Source organism: Leopardus geoffroyi, chromosome D1 (genome assembly GCF_018350155.1).
Source record: "Leopardus geoffroyi isolate Oge1 chromosome D1, O.geoffroyi_Oge1_pat1.0, whole genome shotgun sequence".
Lineage (NCBI taxonomy): Eukaryota > Metazoa > Chordata > Mammalia > Carnivora > Felidae > Leopardus > Leopardus geoffroyi.
This window is the reverse complement of record NC_059329.1, coordinates 22,314,668-22,331,529: the sequence shown is the minus strand read 5'-3', so window position 1 is coordinate 22,331,529 and position 16,862 is coordinate 22,314,668. Positions and strand designations below refer to the sequence as shown.

The window sequence follows — 16,862 nt, the reverse complement described above, 5'->3', positions numbered from 1 at the left end:
TCAGAGGGTAGGAAGACCCTAGCCAGGGTGGGGGTCGGAGGGTCTTTACCAGATTATCCAGTTCTGGGTCATCGCTGAAGAAGGCTTTGTGCTCCTGCTCCTGCTGGTGGACAAAGTTCTCGATGTCCACATCAAAGCTGGCGGAGGTGATGCACTCAGAGCCCTGGGTGGCCTGCTCACATTTCTCAAACAGCAGCGTCAGGAGCGGGAAAAGAGGGTGCCTGCGGGGACATCAAGAACTCACACATGCGCACACGCAGAGACCCGCTGCTGGCTGGGCTCAGAAGCCACCAGGGCCCCTTTCCCACATTCCCATCACTCCTTCTCCCAAGGTCCTACTTCTTAAGAACATCCCGAGTCCCCACGCCAGCCTGGATGACAGCACTTCATACCCTGGCACGGAAGGATTCAGTCTCCTCGTTGCTGGGGCCTTAGAGGGCTCCGTTCCTCCCCACTGGGTGCCTAACGCTTCTCTTTGGTCAGATAAGCTGCATGGATATTTGGTGAGAGATGATGGGTATAACTTATTTCAAAGAAATAAGTGTCCATTTCTGGGTCAGGGTCAACCTGGGAGGGAGATGTAGGAAGTATCCAGAAGAGTCCTGGGTATGAGCGGTAGTGCTTGGTCACAGACCCATTCGTGGCTGTCTGGAGCCAGCTGAGGGCCACAGATGTGCACACCTGTGTGTCTGCAAGTGTATGCAGGGGGATATGTGTGAGCTGGAATATTCGTCCCACACGTGGTGGGCGGCTATCTCCACCTGTCCAGAGTCTGCTGACTGACTCAGTTTAGATCAGACACCCCAGTTACATGTATAACATCTCCCTGCACCTATCGTCGTACACTTAGCACAACCGTGATTCGATGATTATGTGCATCACTGTTTTCTTCCAAGATTGCCCCTGTCGTAACGATCATTGTATCCTTAGGACCTTGCCCCACATGCTCATAGCAGGCACTTACTAAATATTTGGTGACTGATGACGAATCGGCAAATTAAGACAGTATGAGTGTGAGTATGGGGTGTGTGGGCATCGTTCTGTGATGTATTATGTAAGCTGAAGTGCCTACCTGACTGGCTCTAAGGGTCTTAGCTTAGACATCACCAACTCTGGGAAGCTTCCTTCACTGCCCCTGCCCCTGACCTACGCTGATGGCTCTCTGAGCTGTTTGTTTTATTATCTGCCTTCCTCACCAGACTTCGAGCTATATGAGGGAGGAACCAAGCCCACCTTATTCATCACTGGGTGTCCCGAGTCTAGAAGAGGTATGTGGATCCCAATATATACTTGTTGCATATTGTATGTGTGTGTGCCATTTGTACTTATAAGTGCATATCGTTCTTGTTTCCCCGCAGCATGTGTGAACAATCAGGTCTTAGCATCCCGGCAAGCGTGCATGTGTTTGCACAGATTGTTGACCCTGGACCCTGCAGCCTCATTCCCTTCCACTATGATTCCAAAGAAAGCATCTGTCCATCCCTCTCTGGGCTCTCTTCAGTCTCTGGGGACCACACAATCTAGCTCTTTTCTTTTTGATTAAGCCCTGCTTGCTGGGAGAGGAGGAAGTATGTATGTTGAGCTTGGCTCCCAGGCCTCTGCCAACAGGGATATTCTAGTCAGTGTTGTCTGATAGAACTTTCTGCACTGATGGAAATGGTCTAGAATCTCTTCTGTCCAATATGGTAGCCACTAATGACTGAAGCCAACAGACACTTGAAATATGACTGTGGTGCTTGCAACACTGAATTTTAAATTTTTTTAACTTTAGCAATTTTAATGTAACTAGTCGCATGTGGCTAGTGGCTACCATACTGGAGAACACAGTAAGTCTTGAAAAGGAAAAAGGATCATGCTTTTTTCCTTCCAGTACACTATGAACACACCAAGAGAAAGACTGAATATCCAGCCTATACAGTGTTTGTATGTAGATGGGGGAACCCCTCACAGCCTGTATTGGGATTCAATAATTCTGGGCAAAAAGACAGAAGGTGCTTAGTTCCATCTACACTCATACCTACACCTACTAGTCATTCTACTCAGGCTCAGGGGCAGTGGGGAATGAGGAGACATAAATTCTTGCCTCCTATGAGCTGCTTGGCATGGCCGCCTGTCTCTAGACACCATCTCCCGACCCTTGTTTTGGGAGCTGATGCATAAACATCTGGATCCCCAGAGTGCAGCCTAGGTTACAGTTTGGAGAGGAAAAAAGGGTCAATATCTAAGGATGGCGCATCTGCAGTCCCCAATTGCTAGAAGATCTATTTAGCTCCGGCAGGAAGCCGGTAGGGAAAACAATGGGTTCGCTTACCCATTCGGTTGAAGACAAAGAGAAAACCAGGTGAAGGGGTTAAACTCCAGTGTAAGTCTTCATTTGCAGCCACTAATACCGCAGCATATTATAGTCTAATCTAACCTGATCCCAGTTTAATGCAAGATTCTCCTGGCCCTGAGTGGAATACCAAAGAAAGCCTCAGTGGCTGTAATTTAAGCAGAGCCCTGCAGTGGTTTAGCTGAGGGACATGAAAGGCAAATTCTAGACGGTGTTATGAATTATTGCGCCTTATGAACCTTCCTACTCTCAACAGATGCCTGCTGCCATTTAAACAGCCACTAGATCAATTAGGAATGAAAGGCACAAATCGACTCTGTACAAGGGCACTAAATTACCAGGAACTAATAATCCGCAGCATCGTGCCAGGTGCTGGGGGCGCAGCCCCCGCCCCAACCCCGCAGCAGCCGCCGGTCACTGCACATTCCTTTCTCACGGGTTGCAGGGAGGGTGGGCAGCTGCTGAATGGAGAGGGGATGGTCTCTGTGTGTGCGTGCATGTGCATGCGTGTGCACCAGGGCTCAATGTAGGCTGTCAATGAGAGCGAGTGTGAGTGTCGTGTAAGTGTTCCATCCCGTGTGTTTTTATGGTGTGTGTCCATACGGTGCGTCTATGCAGAATGTGTGCACATATGGGTTGTGTGTATGAAAGTGGGGTTCAGATTTTGCGTGCTGTGAGTACAGTGTGCACATGCCCCATGTTGTATGCAGTGTGTGTGCACGCGTTCTGTGTTATCTGTATGCAGTATGTGCGAGGGGATCGTGTGTTCTGTGTACACAGCATGGATGCCATGAGGGGTGGGGAGGAGGGAATCTGCCAGTGATGGTCTCCCAGCACTAGAGTTTGGGTGGGTGGGGAGAGTAGTCTTCTTCGCCACTGTCCTTGCCCCTGCAGGGCAGAGAGTAGTCTGGGAAGGCCTCTCTGAGGAGGTGACATTTAAGTTAAGCTTCAAATGATGGGGAGGCAGTCATGCAAAGATCTGAGGGAGGGCCATTCCAAGCAGGAAAAAAAGCAAAACACTAAAGATAGGAATGAGCCTGGCACATTTCTAGAACAAAATCCAGATGAGTGTGTGTGGAGCAAGGTAGGCAGGATGGGAATAGAGGGAGATGAGGTTGAAGAGGTAAGCAGGTGTGGTGGAGGCACTGTCACACACGCGGGGAACAATGTGCATCTTCTATGCGGAGCCACAGCAGGGGCCCTTTTTATAAATTTCTCACTTCCGGGTGTCAGATCTCCCCAGAGTGTGTGTGTGTGTGTGTGTGTGTGTGTGTGTGTGTGTGTCTGGTATGTTTTCTGTGGCTTTTGTTATCTCTCAGAAGGAAACATACTTTCTGTCGCCACCTCCCCTCAACCCCCCATTTAACCAGGGGCCCCTGGAGCACAGAACAGACCTCATGGATACTGGGATGGCCACCTCTCTCCAGCCCCTCCCCGCCCGGGCCACACTACCAGCTCCCAAATCACTCTTCTCATATACCTACCCTCCCCAGGCTCCTGCTTCTGCTCACTCTGATCCCTGGATCCCTGAGCCCAGGGGCTCAGATGGCACCTGAGCTTGCCCACAGCTTTTCTGTGACTGATAGCCAGCGTCAGTGGGCTGCCTGTAGCTCCCATGCTCTATCTGCCTGGATCCCTCGATAAACCCAGACTGCTACCTGTCACCTGCTACCTCAAGCGTGGGGATAGGTGAGACGCTGTGCACCACCTCCTGAGAAACCAGCTGTTTCCCAGTGACCCAGCTGGGTTCCGTGGCTGCAGTCATGCCATGGGCTCCTCTAAGGCTGTTCCCAGCCCGGTTCCCGGCCCCTTTCTCAGTTGTCCAGACTACGCGCTAACCTATACTTCTAAGCTTCCCTCCAACATCACCCTAGAAGGCTGGAGATGAGGCCGGAAGTCTTCCAATAGAGTCCTTTCCAATAGCCCTTGCTGCAGGCTTGGAGTGGGGTGGGGTGGGCAGGGACCATGGGAGCCAGGGATCTTAGCCACCGGGGAGATGAATGGTCCTGTCTGAACCGGGCAAGGGATGGGAAGAAGGATTTCCAGTTAGGTGTGGGATTTGCTTCTTTATTCTTGGCCTTCCCTGAACTTCCACTTGTCCAACTACAATGGGTTTTAAGGAGTTCCTCTTCATGCTGTCCAGATCTGTTCCATTGTAGATCAATACCCTTCAGAGGCTAGAAGTAAGAATGTAGAAACCCAGTCCCCAGTGCCCAGACGATGATGAACAAGATATGAAAGATGGTCATTAGACTTTATTTCCAAAGAGTGGAGGACATTTGACCTCCATAAGAGCTCACCTTCTCCCTCCCAGATCTTTCTCCGCTCTTCTCTCCGTCGCCTCCTGTCTGACCGCCCCCTCCACCCCAATCTCTCTTAAGCCGTTCAAAATTTGGAGGAAATAAATCTCACTGCACTAATTCAGTGAGAGTTTGAGCCTCGTCAGTGCAGAACAAATAAAAGGAGTGAACTGGCATGACATTTTACTGCAGAAGAGAGGTCGTTTCCAGCCACTAATAAAAAGGATTTGACACAGACTAATAAAGAGAAATGAATTTCTCTAATGGCCTAATTTAGCACATTCAGCACTGTGCCTCTGCCTGGGTGCTGGGGGGCGGGGGGAGCCGTGAGTGCCGACGGAGCCAGGAGCAGGGGAGATGCATGGCGAGGAGAGGGGAAGAAGAGATGATCTCAAATAACATTTTATTATTTCTTTTCTCTTTTCTGAGTCCCTACCCCCACCCCCAACCTCATCACCTCTCCTCAGGAGCATCTGAACCAAAATCAAGCTCAAGATATGCAGTTTCTGTTAACGATCCAAAGAAATAAAGAACCCCTCTCCACAGACTTGCAGTCTTGTGCTAGCTTAAGAAGGTGATTAAACCGGATGTGTTGATTTCTACAGGGGTTTAAGCCATCGTTTGGTTTAATTACTTCTGACATTTCTGCCTTCGTGTTTTTTACATCACCCATTTGCTGGCCTGCAATGCCCAGTTTGGGCTGCCCCCTGGAGAGCAGATTGAAGACAAGGCAGGATTTTGGCTGAAGCCCTTTGGCAGTGGTGAACATCACCCTCTCTCTAGCCGCAGAGAGGCTGAGCCACCCCTCGCTCAAGCCCAGGTTTTTCTTCAGGACAAGGCAATCCCCCTAACCTGCCCCTCTCCCAGGTGAGGCTTCTGAGAGCCTCAACACAGCCCATCTTATTCTTCTCTACCTCAGGACAGATCTTCTCTTCTCTTCTCTTCTCTTCTACTCTATTCTATTCTATTCTATTCTATTCTATTCTATTCTATTCTGTTCTGTTCCGTTCCGTTCCGTTCCGTTCCGTTCCATTCCTTTCCTTTCCTTTCCTTTCCTTTCCTTTCCTTTCCTTTCCTTTCCTTTCCTTTCCTTTCGTTTCTTTCTCTTCCTTCCCTCCTTCCTTCCTTTCTCTCCCTTCCTTCCTTCCTTCCTTCCTTCCTTCCTTCCTTCCTTCCTTCCTCTCTTTCTTTCTTTCTTAGGTTTATTTATTTTTGAGAGAGAGAGAACGCTCCAGTGGGGAAGGGGCAGAGAGAGAGGGGGACAGAAGATCCGAAGCGGGCTCTGCGCTAACAGCAGTGAGCCCGATGCAGGGCTCGAACTCATGAACTCTGAGATCATGAACTGAAGTTGAAGTTGGATGCTCAATCCACGGGGCCACCCAGGTGCCCCAGGACAGATATCCGTAACATAAATTGTCCTGATAGGTTTCCCTAACACTTCTAAAGGCCTCCAGGGATGGAGACCACCACTTCCTTGGTAATTCGCATACTTGTACTTCAAGTTCCCCTATAAGGCTGAAGCTTGTTAAAAGGATTCAAGAAAAGACAGTTGGACCCTTTTCTGTTTCTCTTCCTTCCCCTCCTTGGACAACCTAGGTTTTTGGAAAACAAACAAACAAACAAACACAACTTTTTAACAATTCTTTCTGCTTAGAGGACCAGAAATACAGAAGCAGAGGCAGGAAAAAGTTAGAAGGAATGTAAAAATATAGAGCTTCAGGGAAAGTAACATGCAAAGAACACAAGAGAAAGAGACAGAGAATAGATATGTAGATGGAAACAGAGCACTGCAGACTGGGGGGAAGGGGGGCGAGGATGGTCACATGCAGGGAGGCACGTTAGTGTTGAGTTCTCTTTCTGGGTGATAAACCTTGTGATTCACAGTCATGCCACTTTGTCACTTCTGAGCCTCTCAGCCATCCCTTCCCTTGTGACCTTGGCCAGGACTGCAGACCTCAATTATGGGTCCAGCCAAGTGTGTGGCAGCCTGCCTGGCTATCCACCTCTTCTCCCTGTCACTGACCTTGGAGCCCCTAGGCCTGTCCTGCACCTTACCTCACAGTCCAGACTCATTCAGCTAGGGGGAAGATGGACAGAGGAGGCTCAATGTTGGTTCTCACCCCCCTCCCCGAGCCCTGACTACGTCTTCCAATGGGAACAGAGGTCAGAGCCTCCAAGGCTTGGATGGGATGAGGGATGGACGGTTCAGAGGATGGAATGATTGGCAGGAGAGCAAAATTTCTGGTGGAGATTTTCAGTGATGAGCCAGTGGGACAAGAGGCCTGGTCAGGGTCTGACTGCTGCGGAGGATATTAGTCTACTGGCCAGTGAGGTGGGGTAAGGTGGGAACAGCAGTGACCAGGCTGACTCTCCAGCTATCCCACCTAGTCTCCACCCATAAACACAGGGCAGGTCTTGAATTACCAAAGACTCGACCCCCTGGAAAGTCCACCCAGGCACTGCCATTTTGATCCTTTATTTCTAGTACCCTAGGTCAGAGGTCACAAGAATCACAGAATCATAGACAATACCCTGGAGTCACTTTCCAGGACAGCCCCCTGTCTTTTTCTTGGGCATCTATTCAGAGCAGAAGCCCATTACAAGTATTCGTGTTGTTTCGCTCTAGTGAAATTTCTCTCGGAGGCTAATGAAATAAAGTTCACGTCCTCAGATGAACGTTCCAGGTACATCAGGGTGTGGCCTCAGACTTCTGTATTTTTTCTCAACAGACTGAGCAGAGAATGTGCTGTTGGACAGACAGCAGGTGCACTCTGGCCCCCTTGTCTTTTCACTCACCGCCTTCACAGACTCAAGGAAACTGGACTTCTAGCACTAGCCTTTGTTCCTGCTGTTCCTATCACCTCAACTGGGTTCCTGGGTCTCTGCCTGTCCTTCTAATAATCTTCAGAATCCATCTCAAGATACCACCCACTGTACCACGGCTTCCTGGCGGGTCTCGCCAGTGAGAAAAACCATTGCTTCCTCTGAACCATCCTGGGAAATGTTTTGGGGTTTGTATCTTGACCTCACTCACACTTTAGGGTGAGAAGCTCCGTGGTGTGAGATAAGCACAGATTTCAGAGTGAGACAGTGGGTGTGCCTTTGGGGGCAAGTTACTGAATTTTTCTGAACCCCAGTTTCCTCCTTTATAAAACAGGGATAGCATCACCTACCACGCAGGTTATGGTAAGGATTAAATGAAGAAACACGTAGAGCGTCTGGCACTTAGTAAGCTATCAATTAATGCTTGTTCCACTTCCCTGGAAAGGTGTGTGGGCACCTTTTTTATTCAGAGCAACATTGACACCATCGGCTCCAATAAATTTCTATTCCCATATCCACTGACTCATTTGGCAGGGAAAACAAGCCCACGTGCCAATTCAAATAGGCACAGAAAGAGGAGGAGGAGAGGCAACGTACAATTTATCAGAACTCAGAACCTCTTCTTTTTTTTTTTTTAACCAAAAAAGCACTGCCAGTAGGAATTTATTTTTATTTCCCTTATGACACTCATTAAATTCTACTAACTATAGTTGTTTGTGCACAGATCTGTCTTCCTCACTATGTGGTGAACTGCTCTGGTCCACGAATTCATCTGATCGCTTTTTGAATTCCCAAGGGTCATGCACAGTGCCTGGCACACAACAGAGGATCAATAAATATCTGGTGAGTTAATGAATGGGAACAGAGGAACTATGGGAAGGAAGGTTCTAAGATACAATCCTAAGGTTCTTTGGGGCTCAGAATCCATCTCTATAGCAAGACTCAGATAAAACATTGCCATCTGGCAGCTTCTAGCTACAATGGCTACAAAAGGACCTGCCTTCCTTGGGCTCTGCTGGGTGTGTGTGGGGTGGGAGCTGGCGGGGTCCTGGAGGGAGGGGGGTTAGTGTGAAGGAAGAGCTCGCCCAGCCCTCCATTTCTCCTCCCCTCGAAGGCACCAGATGGAGAGAGCAGAGTGGGGTGGGGGAGAACGAGCCAGCAGCTCCTGGTTGGATATATTTTTACTTCAGGTGTGACGTTGAAACCATGCGGGTGTATTTTTAGTCCTGCCTAGTGGGTGGTGTGTTCGCCTGGGTTGCCTTGGAGAGGACTTCTTCTTGTTGCTAAATTGGAATCGCATCTGCTAGGGCTCCTGGGCTCCAACCGGCTCTCCTCCCCCAGGTGGGCGGATAGGTCCATTCTTGGCAACGGTGGGGCCCAGGTCAGGCCACAGTCGGCTACGTCCCCATCCCTTCGTGACACCACCTCCCACACCCCTGCCTTCTGGCACATTAAAAATAAAAATAATAATAATAACAAATGTGAAATCTCAACAAAGTGATTGTAAAGGCTAGTCTGCAATGGCAGGAATACAAACCACCTAAAAGTTGAGATCTGTGGGGATCCCATGTTCAACCCTTTCGTTTTACGGAGAGGTGACTCAGGCACAGAAAAGGGAAGTGTTTTGCCCAAGGTTAGCTAGTGAGAAGCAGTCAGAGCTTCTGTCCAAGTCACCAGAGATTGATCTCCAGCAAGCATACACAGTCTAGGGGAAGGGGTGTTGTGGGGAAGGCACTCTGTCCATTCTGCCTTGGTCACTGGCGATGACTAAACACACACCCACACACACTTTGTGGCCCTCTGTAAGTTACAAAGTGTTTCCATGTGCTTATTGCATTCAAATGCTCAATATTCTTATTCCCATTGCACCAATTAGCAAACTGTGGTGAAGTAATGACATTAAGCTAGTAAGTGGCTGAGTTGAGATTTAAATCTGGGAATCCAAACTCCAAATTTTGCGCTCCCCCCCTCCTATCTGTTATTTTTGAACCATTAGCGGAATCACTTCCTCCTCCCCCCTTTCTCTCTTTTTCTCTTCCGTCCTTGAGTCATATGTGTCCTTGGGGTCACAGAACTGACCTGCCATGTTTACCCTTCGAGCATCAAGATCACTGCAGCACAAGAGAATCTCCATCTTATCAAAGGAGTTTCCAAAAGAATCTTCTCTCACGATAACAATACTTCTGTGTGTTTGGAGAGGGCTTCCACATTTTTACAGCTCTTTCAGTTTCTCATCTGATGCCTACCGTGTGAGGTAGGACAAGCTTATCTAAAGAGGTTAAATGATTTGCCCAATGGTAGAGTAAGAATTGAGACTGAAGGCTTAGTCTTATGTTCTCTCCACCTGACCACGAAATGGACTAGAGCTTGAGAAATCTGAGAGTGGCGTCATGGTTAAAAGAAAGGCAAGGGGCACCTGGGTGGCTCAGTCACTTGAGCATCCTACTCTTGACTTCGGCTCGGGTCACAATCTCATGGTTCTTGGGTTCGAGCTCCATGCTCTGCACAGAGTCTGCTTGGGATTCTCTTTCTCCCTCTCCCTCTGCTCCTCGCCCCTGCTTACTCACGTTCTCTCTCAAAATAAATAAATAAACATTTAAAAAAAATTTTTAAATTTTTTTTTACATTTATTTATTTTTGAGACAGAGAGAGACAGAGCACAAGTGGGGGAGGGGCAGAGAGAGGGAGACACAGAATCCTTAGCAGGCTCCAGGCTCCGAGCTGACAGCACAGAGCCGGACGCGGGCCTCGAACTCACAAACCATGAGCTTGTGACCTGAGCCGAAGTCGGACGCTCAACCAACAGAGCCACCCAGGCGCCCCGACGTTTTTTAAAAATTTAAAAGAAGGGCAAAACCGGCTCAGTCCAGCCCTGGTGAGAAGCCCCTGGCCACGTGAGCCCTCAAAGCCCCAGCCTGCCAGCCCTCCTCCTATTCCACTCCAGCAGGTTCACAGCAGCAGGAGGCCCAATTGCTGGCTATCTTCCCCCTTAAACGAGGGACAGATCCAGTCTAGTACGTATCACAGTAACTACTCACAAATGCAGCCACCGTTCACCGTGAGCCTTCTACGTGGCAAGCACTGTCGGCTGTTAGCACTGGTTATCTCCTCTAATCCTAACACAACCTTGTGAGGATAAAAGTCGGTGGGTTCCAGGCTCTTCATATCTTATCAGCGTGCCTTATCTTGGTGGGGTACCTGGACTTCTCGGCTGTGCCTGGGCCAGGCCGGTAAGCTATGGAAGCAGCAGGACCCACACTGCCTCTCAACACGGCACACCTGCTCCCTGGACCAGACAGCTGCAGCCCCCGTGCCTGCCAGCAGCATGTGCAGAGGCCGTGCGTGGGCTGGGGGCCCTCCAGATGCCGGCAGGAGGGGCCGAGAACAGGCTTTGCCTGGTGCCCGGGGAGAACTGAGCATGGTTTTACTTTCAGATTATGGCTCCAACAGGATCGCTCCCCTGACTATAGTCAACAACTGAAATGTTATCTCTGATGCCAGTGAATCCAACTGCTTCCAAGAGCAGGGAGTCGGCTGGAGCCCCCAGCCCAGAGAGCCCAGCCCAGAATGCAGCCAGGAACATCTGCTCCCGGCATCTAGTCTAGAAGCCCCAGCCTGAAGCATCTGGTCCTGACTTTTCTGCTTGGAATGGCTGAACTTCTCCCACATCTTTCTCAGGCCACCTCGCCCAGCGCATTCCAGAAATGACCAAGCACAGTGCCAGGGAAGGCATAGGGTTAAGCCCCAGGGTCAACTCACTGGAGCCAGGACACCCTTTGGTCACAAGGTGGAAGCCTTCCCTCAAAAACACTTCATCAGGACGTGCCAGTTCCCAGGGTCCTTCCTGGCCAGGCAGCTGCTAAGGAGGACAATCACAAGAGGACCCAGCCCCTCTGTCCAGCCCCCAACCCTCGGGGGTCCCTCCCACCCCATTTATCATTCCCCCTGGGTTTCACCTCCCTGGGGAAAAGCAGTGCAACTCTCCCACACTGCACTGTGGTCAGAAGGCTCGCAGTCAATTCCACAAATACTTTTTGAGTCCATACTATGTGCCGAGTTTCTATTAGAGCCGCTCTCTATGTCTATCTTTCTCCTACTCCCTGGACTGGTTCTTCTTTATTCAAACCCCCTCTTGGAACTTAACACGACGCTTGACACATAGCAGAGCTCACTACACATTTAACTGAATTGCAAGATAGACACCTCTTGACTGGGGGGTCCTTTCCAGTCCTGCCTCTGGCTGCCTCGCCTCTCAGCATTTCTAGCATCTTCTGGCCTGACCAACCCCTGCTTGCGTTTCCCCAAACATCTGACGGCCGCTAACATCTACAGAGTGCTCACCAAATGTGGGATTCTTTACTAAATACGTAATGTGCATTCTCTCATGGATTCCTCACAGCCACCCCGATGAAGAGATAATACCGTTTTACAGATGAGGAAATCGAGGCCCAGAAAGGCTTAGTGCCTAGGGCGGTGCCAGAATGTAAACGCAGGTGGTCTAAATGTAAAGGCCCATTTCCTAACCCCGAATTCCACCCCGCAGAATGCACCAGACGGCTTCCCATCCTGAACACGCCATGGGGACACATGCTGGCCCCTCTTGCTTCAAACAATCTCACCCCATCCCCACCCCACGCAGCAAACACTGATCTGTGGGTCAGGTATTATCCCGTATTCTCTAATTTTAGTCTAGCTATTACTATTTTCTTTTTTACAGTTGAGAAAACAGAGGCTCGGAGAGATTAACTCACCCAAGGTGACAAAGCTAGTGATCACCAACTCTATTTCTAGGGCTCGTGGCACGGCCCAGCATGGCCATTCTCCTGCATTTACACCTCTAACTCCAGGGCTGCCAGGACCAAGCCCGGAGCCTCAGTGACCTTTACAAGGATGGTCTCTTACAATAGAGCGATCCGAACGCTGCCACTGCCCTGTTCCGATCCTTCCCCAAGTGAGTGTGCATTCTAGAGGGACCTGGTCTGGATGAGGCTGGAAGAGGTGGAGCACAGACAGGGCTTTAGAAATGTGTGTTGCCCTTACTGAACTAGAGATGGAGTCCAGCATGAGCTGCTCGGGGGTAGTCACGCACGCACGCACGGGTTAGAAGTTCTGAGTCTGTGGTTGAGGAGGGGGATGGAGCTGTCCTGAAGACCTGGAAGCACCACAGGGCAAGGTCAAGATTCTCGAAGCTGGGACACTGCAGAGGAGGTGAAGCCTGGTTTGATGCAGGGTTTCTGAAGCTTCCAGGAAGGAATTTTTGTTAACGGGTAAACCAGGAAGGGCCTGGAATCCACTTGGAGAAGACGGGAGTGTGGGGGTGAAGGCAGGGCTTTGCTCAAGCAGATGGGAAGAGACGACGGTGCTGGGTTGAAACTAGGAAGGAGAAAATTCACTGCCTCAGGGTTAACAGTGAAAAATCACAATTGCAAACACCTACTTCGTGCTGGGCACTGTGTGAAGTAGTTCATTAAGAGAGAACATTTCAAATTTAGAACCCAGGAGTAGACCGCACAGGCCCATGAGGACAACAGAGAAGTGTGGGCTCGTGGCTAAAGGTATGAATAAAAATAAAACCATTCCAAAGAATTGGTTATAAGATGTATCGACCTGTTTCAAATCAGAGACTGTGGGCCTGTAACTTGCCTACCTGTATGGGGGTTGTACTTGAGGCAGGCAAGAGCCAGATGGGAGCCCCCCTTTGCAACTCTGGTCAGTGGTATCGTGTTGGTAGTTTGAAGTGGGCCCTGGTGGGAGCATTTACACAGTGGAATTCAGCAAATGCTACGAACCAGGGCTCTGTATCGTCTCGCCCCCGATAGCCAGCACACCAGCCTAGAACTGTCGTGTATTTATGAGGTGCTGCCTCGCCTGAGTTAATCAACCCATTCAACAAGCTCTAGTACACACTCTGTCCAAGCTGCTGACTCTAAGGTATGGTATGGGGCGCCAGGGATAGGTCGATGAATAAAACAGACATAGACCCTGCCCTCATGGAGTTAACCATCTAGTGGGGGAAACAGAAATACCGTTGATGAAATCAATTTAATTGTGAGCCATGCCACAGAGGAGAAATACGGGGTGTGTGTGGGGGGGGGGGGTGGGTAGCAGTCAGCCACCCTCTCCACCTGCATGGCATCTCGATTCTCCAGCATTTTAAGTGCAGAAGCAAAGCACCCTGCCCCTGCCACTTCCTCACTGCTCAAGCCTGCAGCCTGGCATTTCCTATCAATAGCAGGTAACTTCTGCGCTGGGCGGGCCCCTTCCCCAGTTCTTGGAGAGCTTTTCAGCCTTGTGGGAGAGAACCAATGCCTTAGCCTTAGAGCTTTCTCAGCAAAGCCGACCTCCTCCCCACCTCGCACCTGGCCAGGCCTAGCTCTCTGCCACTCTGCTTGCTCCCCAGGACATCATGGTTTCCATGGGAACCCACTCACTTCAAAGGGGAACGAAGGAGACTGGAGGGGAGGAGGGAGAGTGAAAGCTGGATTCACCCCACCCTCCTGGCCCTATCTCTGCACGCCTGGCCATCTAACCACCAGGTTCTGGACAGCACCTAACACTGTCCATCCGTATGGAGGGGTGGAGTGGGGCGGTCCAAGCTAAGTTTGAACGTCTTGGGGGTAAGTCCCAGGGCTGAGGTGGGGGACTAGGGAAGGGGAGAACTGAGCTAGGTCCAAACCTGCGGTGGTCCTCACTGCACAGGGCCTCCCCTCCTCAGACCCCCTCTCAGCACTGCTCTTGGACCACAAACACAATTACCCGCGATGTGCATCCAATCATGGGATCTGCTCGGATTAGACTGCAATCATTAATCTGAGCGGGAGCTCCTGGTTGCCTTGCTGATTAGCCCAGATGATGCTCTGGTATGATCCAATTAAAGACAGACTGCCTCCCCTCTCCCCCACTACACGCACGCGCGCGCGCGCGCACACACACACACACACACACACACACACACACACACTTTCCACATCAGAAGGAACCAATACATTTCATTAACACGTCCTTATACACAAACAGAACCTCAGGGGCATTGGACGCTCCAAGGGCTCACAGGCACATCCCTCCTTTTTGTCACACTGTCCCCCTGCCACCCTGCAGGGGCCTGGTCAGAAAGGGGCTCCCTCCACCCTTCCTTCATCTGTGGTTCTGGGAGGGGCCACAGTGGGGTCTCCCAGAAGTCGGCGCTGGGCACTAATCTGAATTGAAAAGTCTTGTTACATTTATTGACATAAAATGCTGACTCCCTGATGTGCTTTGGAGCAGCCAGGCTGCCCCAAGGCAGGCAAATCTAATTAAAATTACCCGACCCTTCAGGAGGCTGAGCTCCCTCCCCGGTCATCCTGCAATGGCTGTAGAGAGAACAGCTGGTATTAATGGGAAAGGTGTGGTTGTGGGAGAAAACCCCGGGCCCCTGGGCAGGAGGGACTGCGGAGAAAAGCCGGGCGAAGGTGCTGGTGTCAGCTCTCTTGGTTGTCCTGAGATGCCGGGTGGCCATGTTTGTCTGGGCAATTGGTGGCAACCAACCTGGGATTCCTTCTTCACGGTCAGACAGCTGCAGAGACAATTTGGGCAAAGGCTGAGGGCTGCTGAGGGCTCAGCCCGGTGGGAGAAGGTAAAGCTCAGGTGTGAAGGTGAGCAGGAAGAAGCGTTGGTTGGAGGACCGTCTGGGCTTTTATGTTTCAAGTGACATCATGATGAACAGCTCCCATGGGAGAGGTGACCCACATCTCCTGCAGGTTGGCCTGGGTGGGAAATGAGCCTGAGATCTTGGGAAGGGCCACAGCACCAGGTGCTTACATGAGCTGTCTCAACAATCTTACTGAACCTACTGGTTAGCTTCTGTCATAAAACTCAAGCTCACAGAGATTAGTACACAAAAGGAGCTGGGACTCAAGCCTGGGTGTCCAGAAACTTTCTGTTGTATCACGAACCAGGGGTCTTTCTAGACTATGATCTGTGCTCACCACAGGTCCCCTGTCTGTGAAGGTGCCCAGGATGATTCACACAGATCACATGGTGTGAGTGGGACCAAGAGTCTGCGTCTCTCAAGAACTCCCAGGGGATACAGTGCTGTTAGCCCCTGGGCCATACTATGGGTAGCAATGATCTACATGGAGTATGATGGCTCTAACCCCCAAGCCATCAGACCATCAGGTGGTTTTCAGACACCATGGTACTCTCCCTTCTCATGTTCGCCACAAAAGCACAAGCCCACCTTGCAGTTTAATTTCCAGGTGGTTGTGAAGCCTCATCTCCCCATACCCAGATGCTCTGGCCACTGGCCATTCTGGGAGCACAGAGGCTCTGCTCTGTCTGGAAGGCTCTACTCCAGCCCATTTCTCCTGGTGGACTCTCTCACCAGCCTTTAAGACCAAGCTCAAATATTGTCTCCTCGGTAAAGCCTTCTCTGTTAAAGCTCTGACCACACTGTGTTGGTTTCTCATCTGCCTATCTATCTGTTCCTGGAGAGATGGGGAACAGAGATGCATTTGCTTTGATAGTTTACCCTCTTTCGCTGGGAGTCCAGCTCAGCGCCTCCATATATTAATAGTAAGGGTTCAATACAAGAGTGTGAAGGAAGGAGAGACAGGAGGACAGGAGTGTCCAGTCTCTCTGACAGGTACCGTGACCAGATGTGGGAGTTCTTTGGGGTCCAAAGCAGAGTTCTTTCCCGGCAGGCAGCAGGGCCTGGCCAGTGCACTGGGCAGAGCGGGGCACAGGCATGGTGATTTATTCTTCCAGCAAGGCTGGGAAAGACCCTCGTGGTGGGACCTATGGATCAGGGCTCACTGCTCTGGACTCCGTGTTGGCATTAGAGGCACTCGGCTCATCTGAGTAACTAAAAATAATGCCAGTGGTAATGATAATAACAGCAATAATTACCACCATTACCATAAAAGCATTGTCACCGTGGGGAGGAGTGAGGAAGGAATCAATCTTCTTCCCATTCATCTTGGCTGGATCGTTCCCCATGTGACCATACTGGCACCTGCTGCAGTGTGTGTCCAGACACAGGTAAGACACGTTTGCTGGTACACGTGAATGTATGTGCTCACACAAGTGAGCGTGTGCTAGGGTGTCACCTCCATATTGAGTGCTGACTCGGGCGTCTTTTCTAGCCGTGTGGGCGCCCCACAGAAAGACAATGACTAACATCCCTGCCAGGGCGACTCTCAGAGGACTGCATCTTCTCAACCACATGGACAAACCAGACAGGCCCTGGGCCCCTCCCAGCCTCCGCAACATTCAGGGCCTGGCCCTGCTCTCAGCTGCCGGCTCTCAGCACACTCCCCCTCTGGAAGGAGGGTGCCAGAACATACGCAGCCACACACCACGCCTCTTGCTACAAAACAAAGACAATCATGGATCAAAACAGGACCTGATGCATTAGATCTACCTGGAATGCT

At 50.6% G+C, this 16,862-nt stretch overlaps 1 protein-coding gene across 10 annotated transcripts in view; it reads right to left on the bottom strand.

The window, feature by feature from the left end:
* The window catches only part of PKNOX2 (PBX/knotted 1 homeobox 2), a 318,715-nt gene that overhangs the window by 46,091 nt on the left and 255,762 nt on the right, over positions 1 to 16,862 (bottom strand). For all 10 annotated transcript variants that reach the window (XM_045483350.1, XM_045483348.1, XM_045483352.1 and 7 more), the window contains one exon: positions 50 to 221. In XM_045483350.1, coding sequence (XP_045339306.1) covers positions 50 to 221 — 172 coding nt within the window. The remainder of the gene's footprint in view (positions 1 to 49; positions 222 to 16,862) is intronic.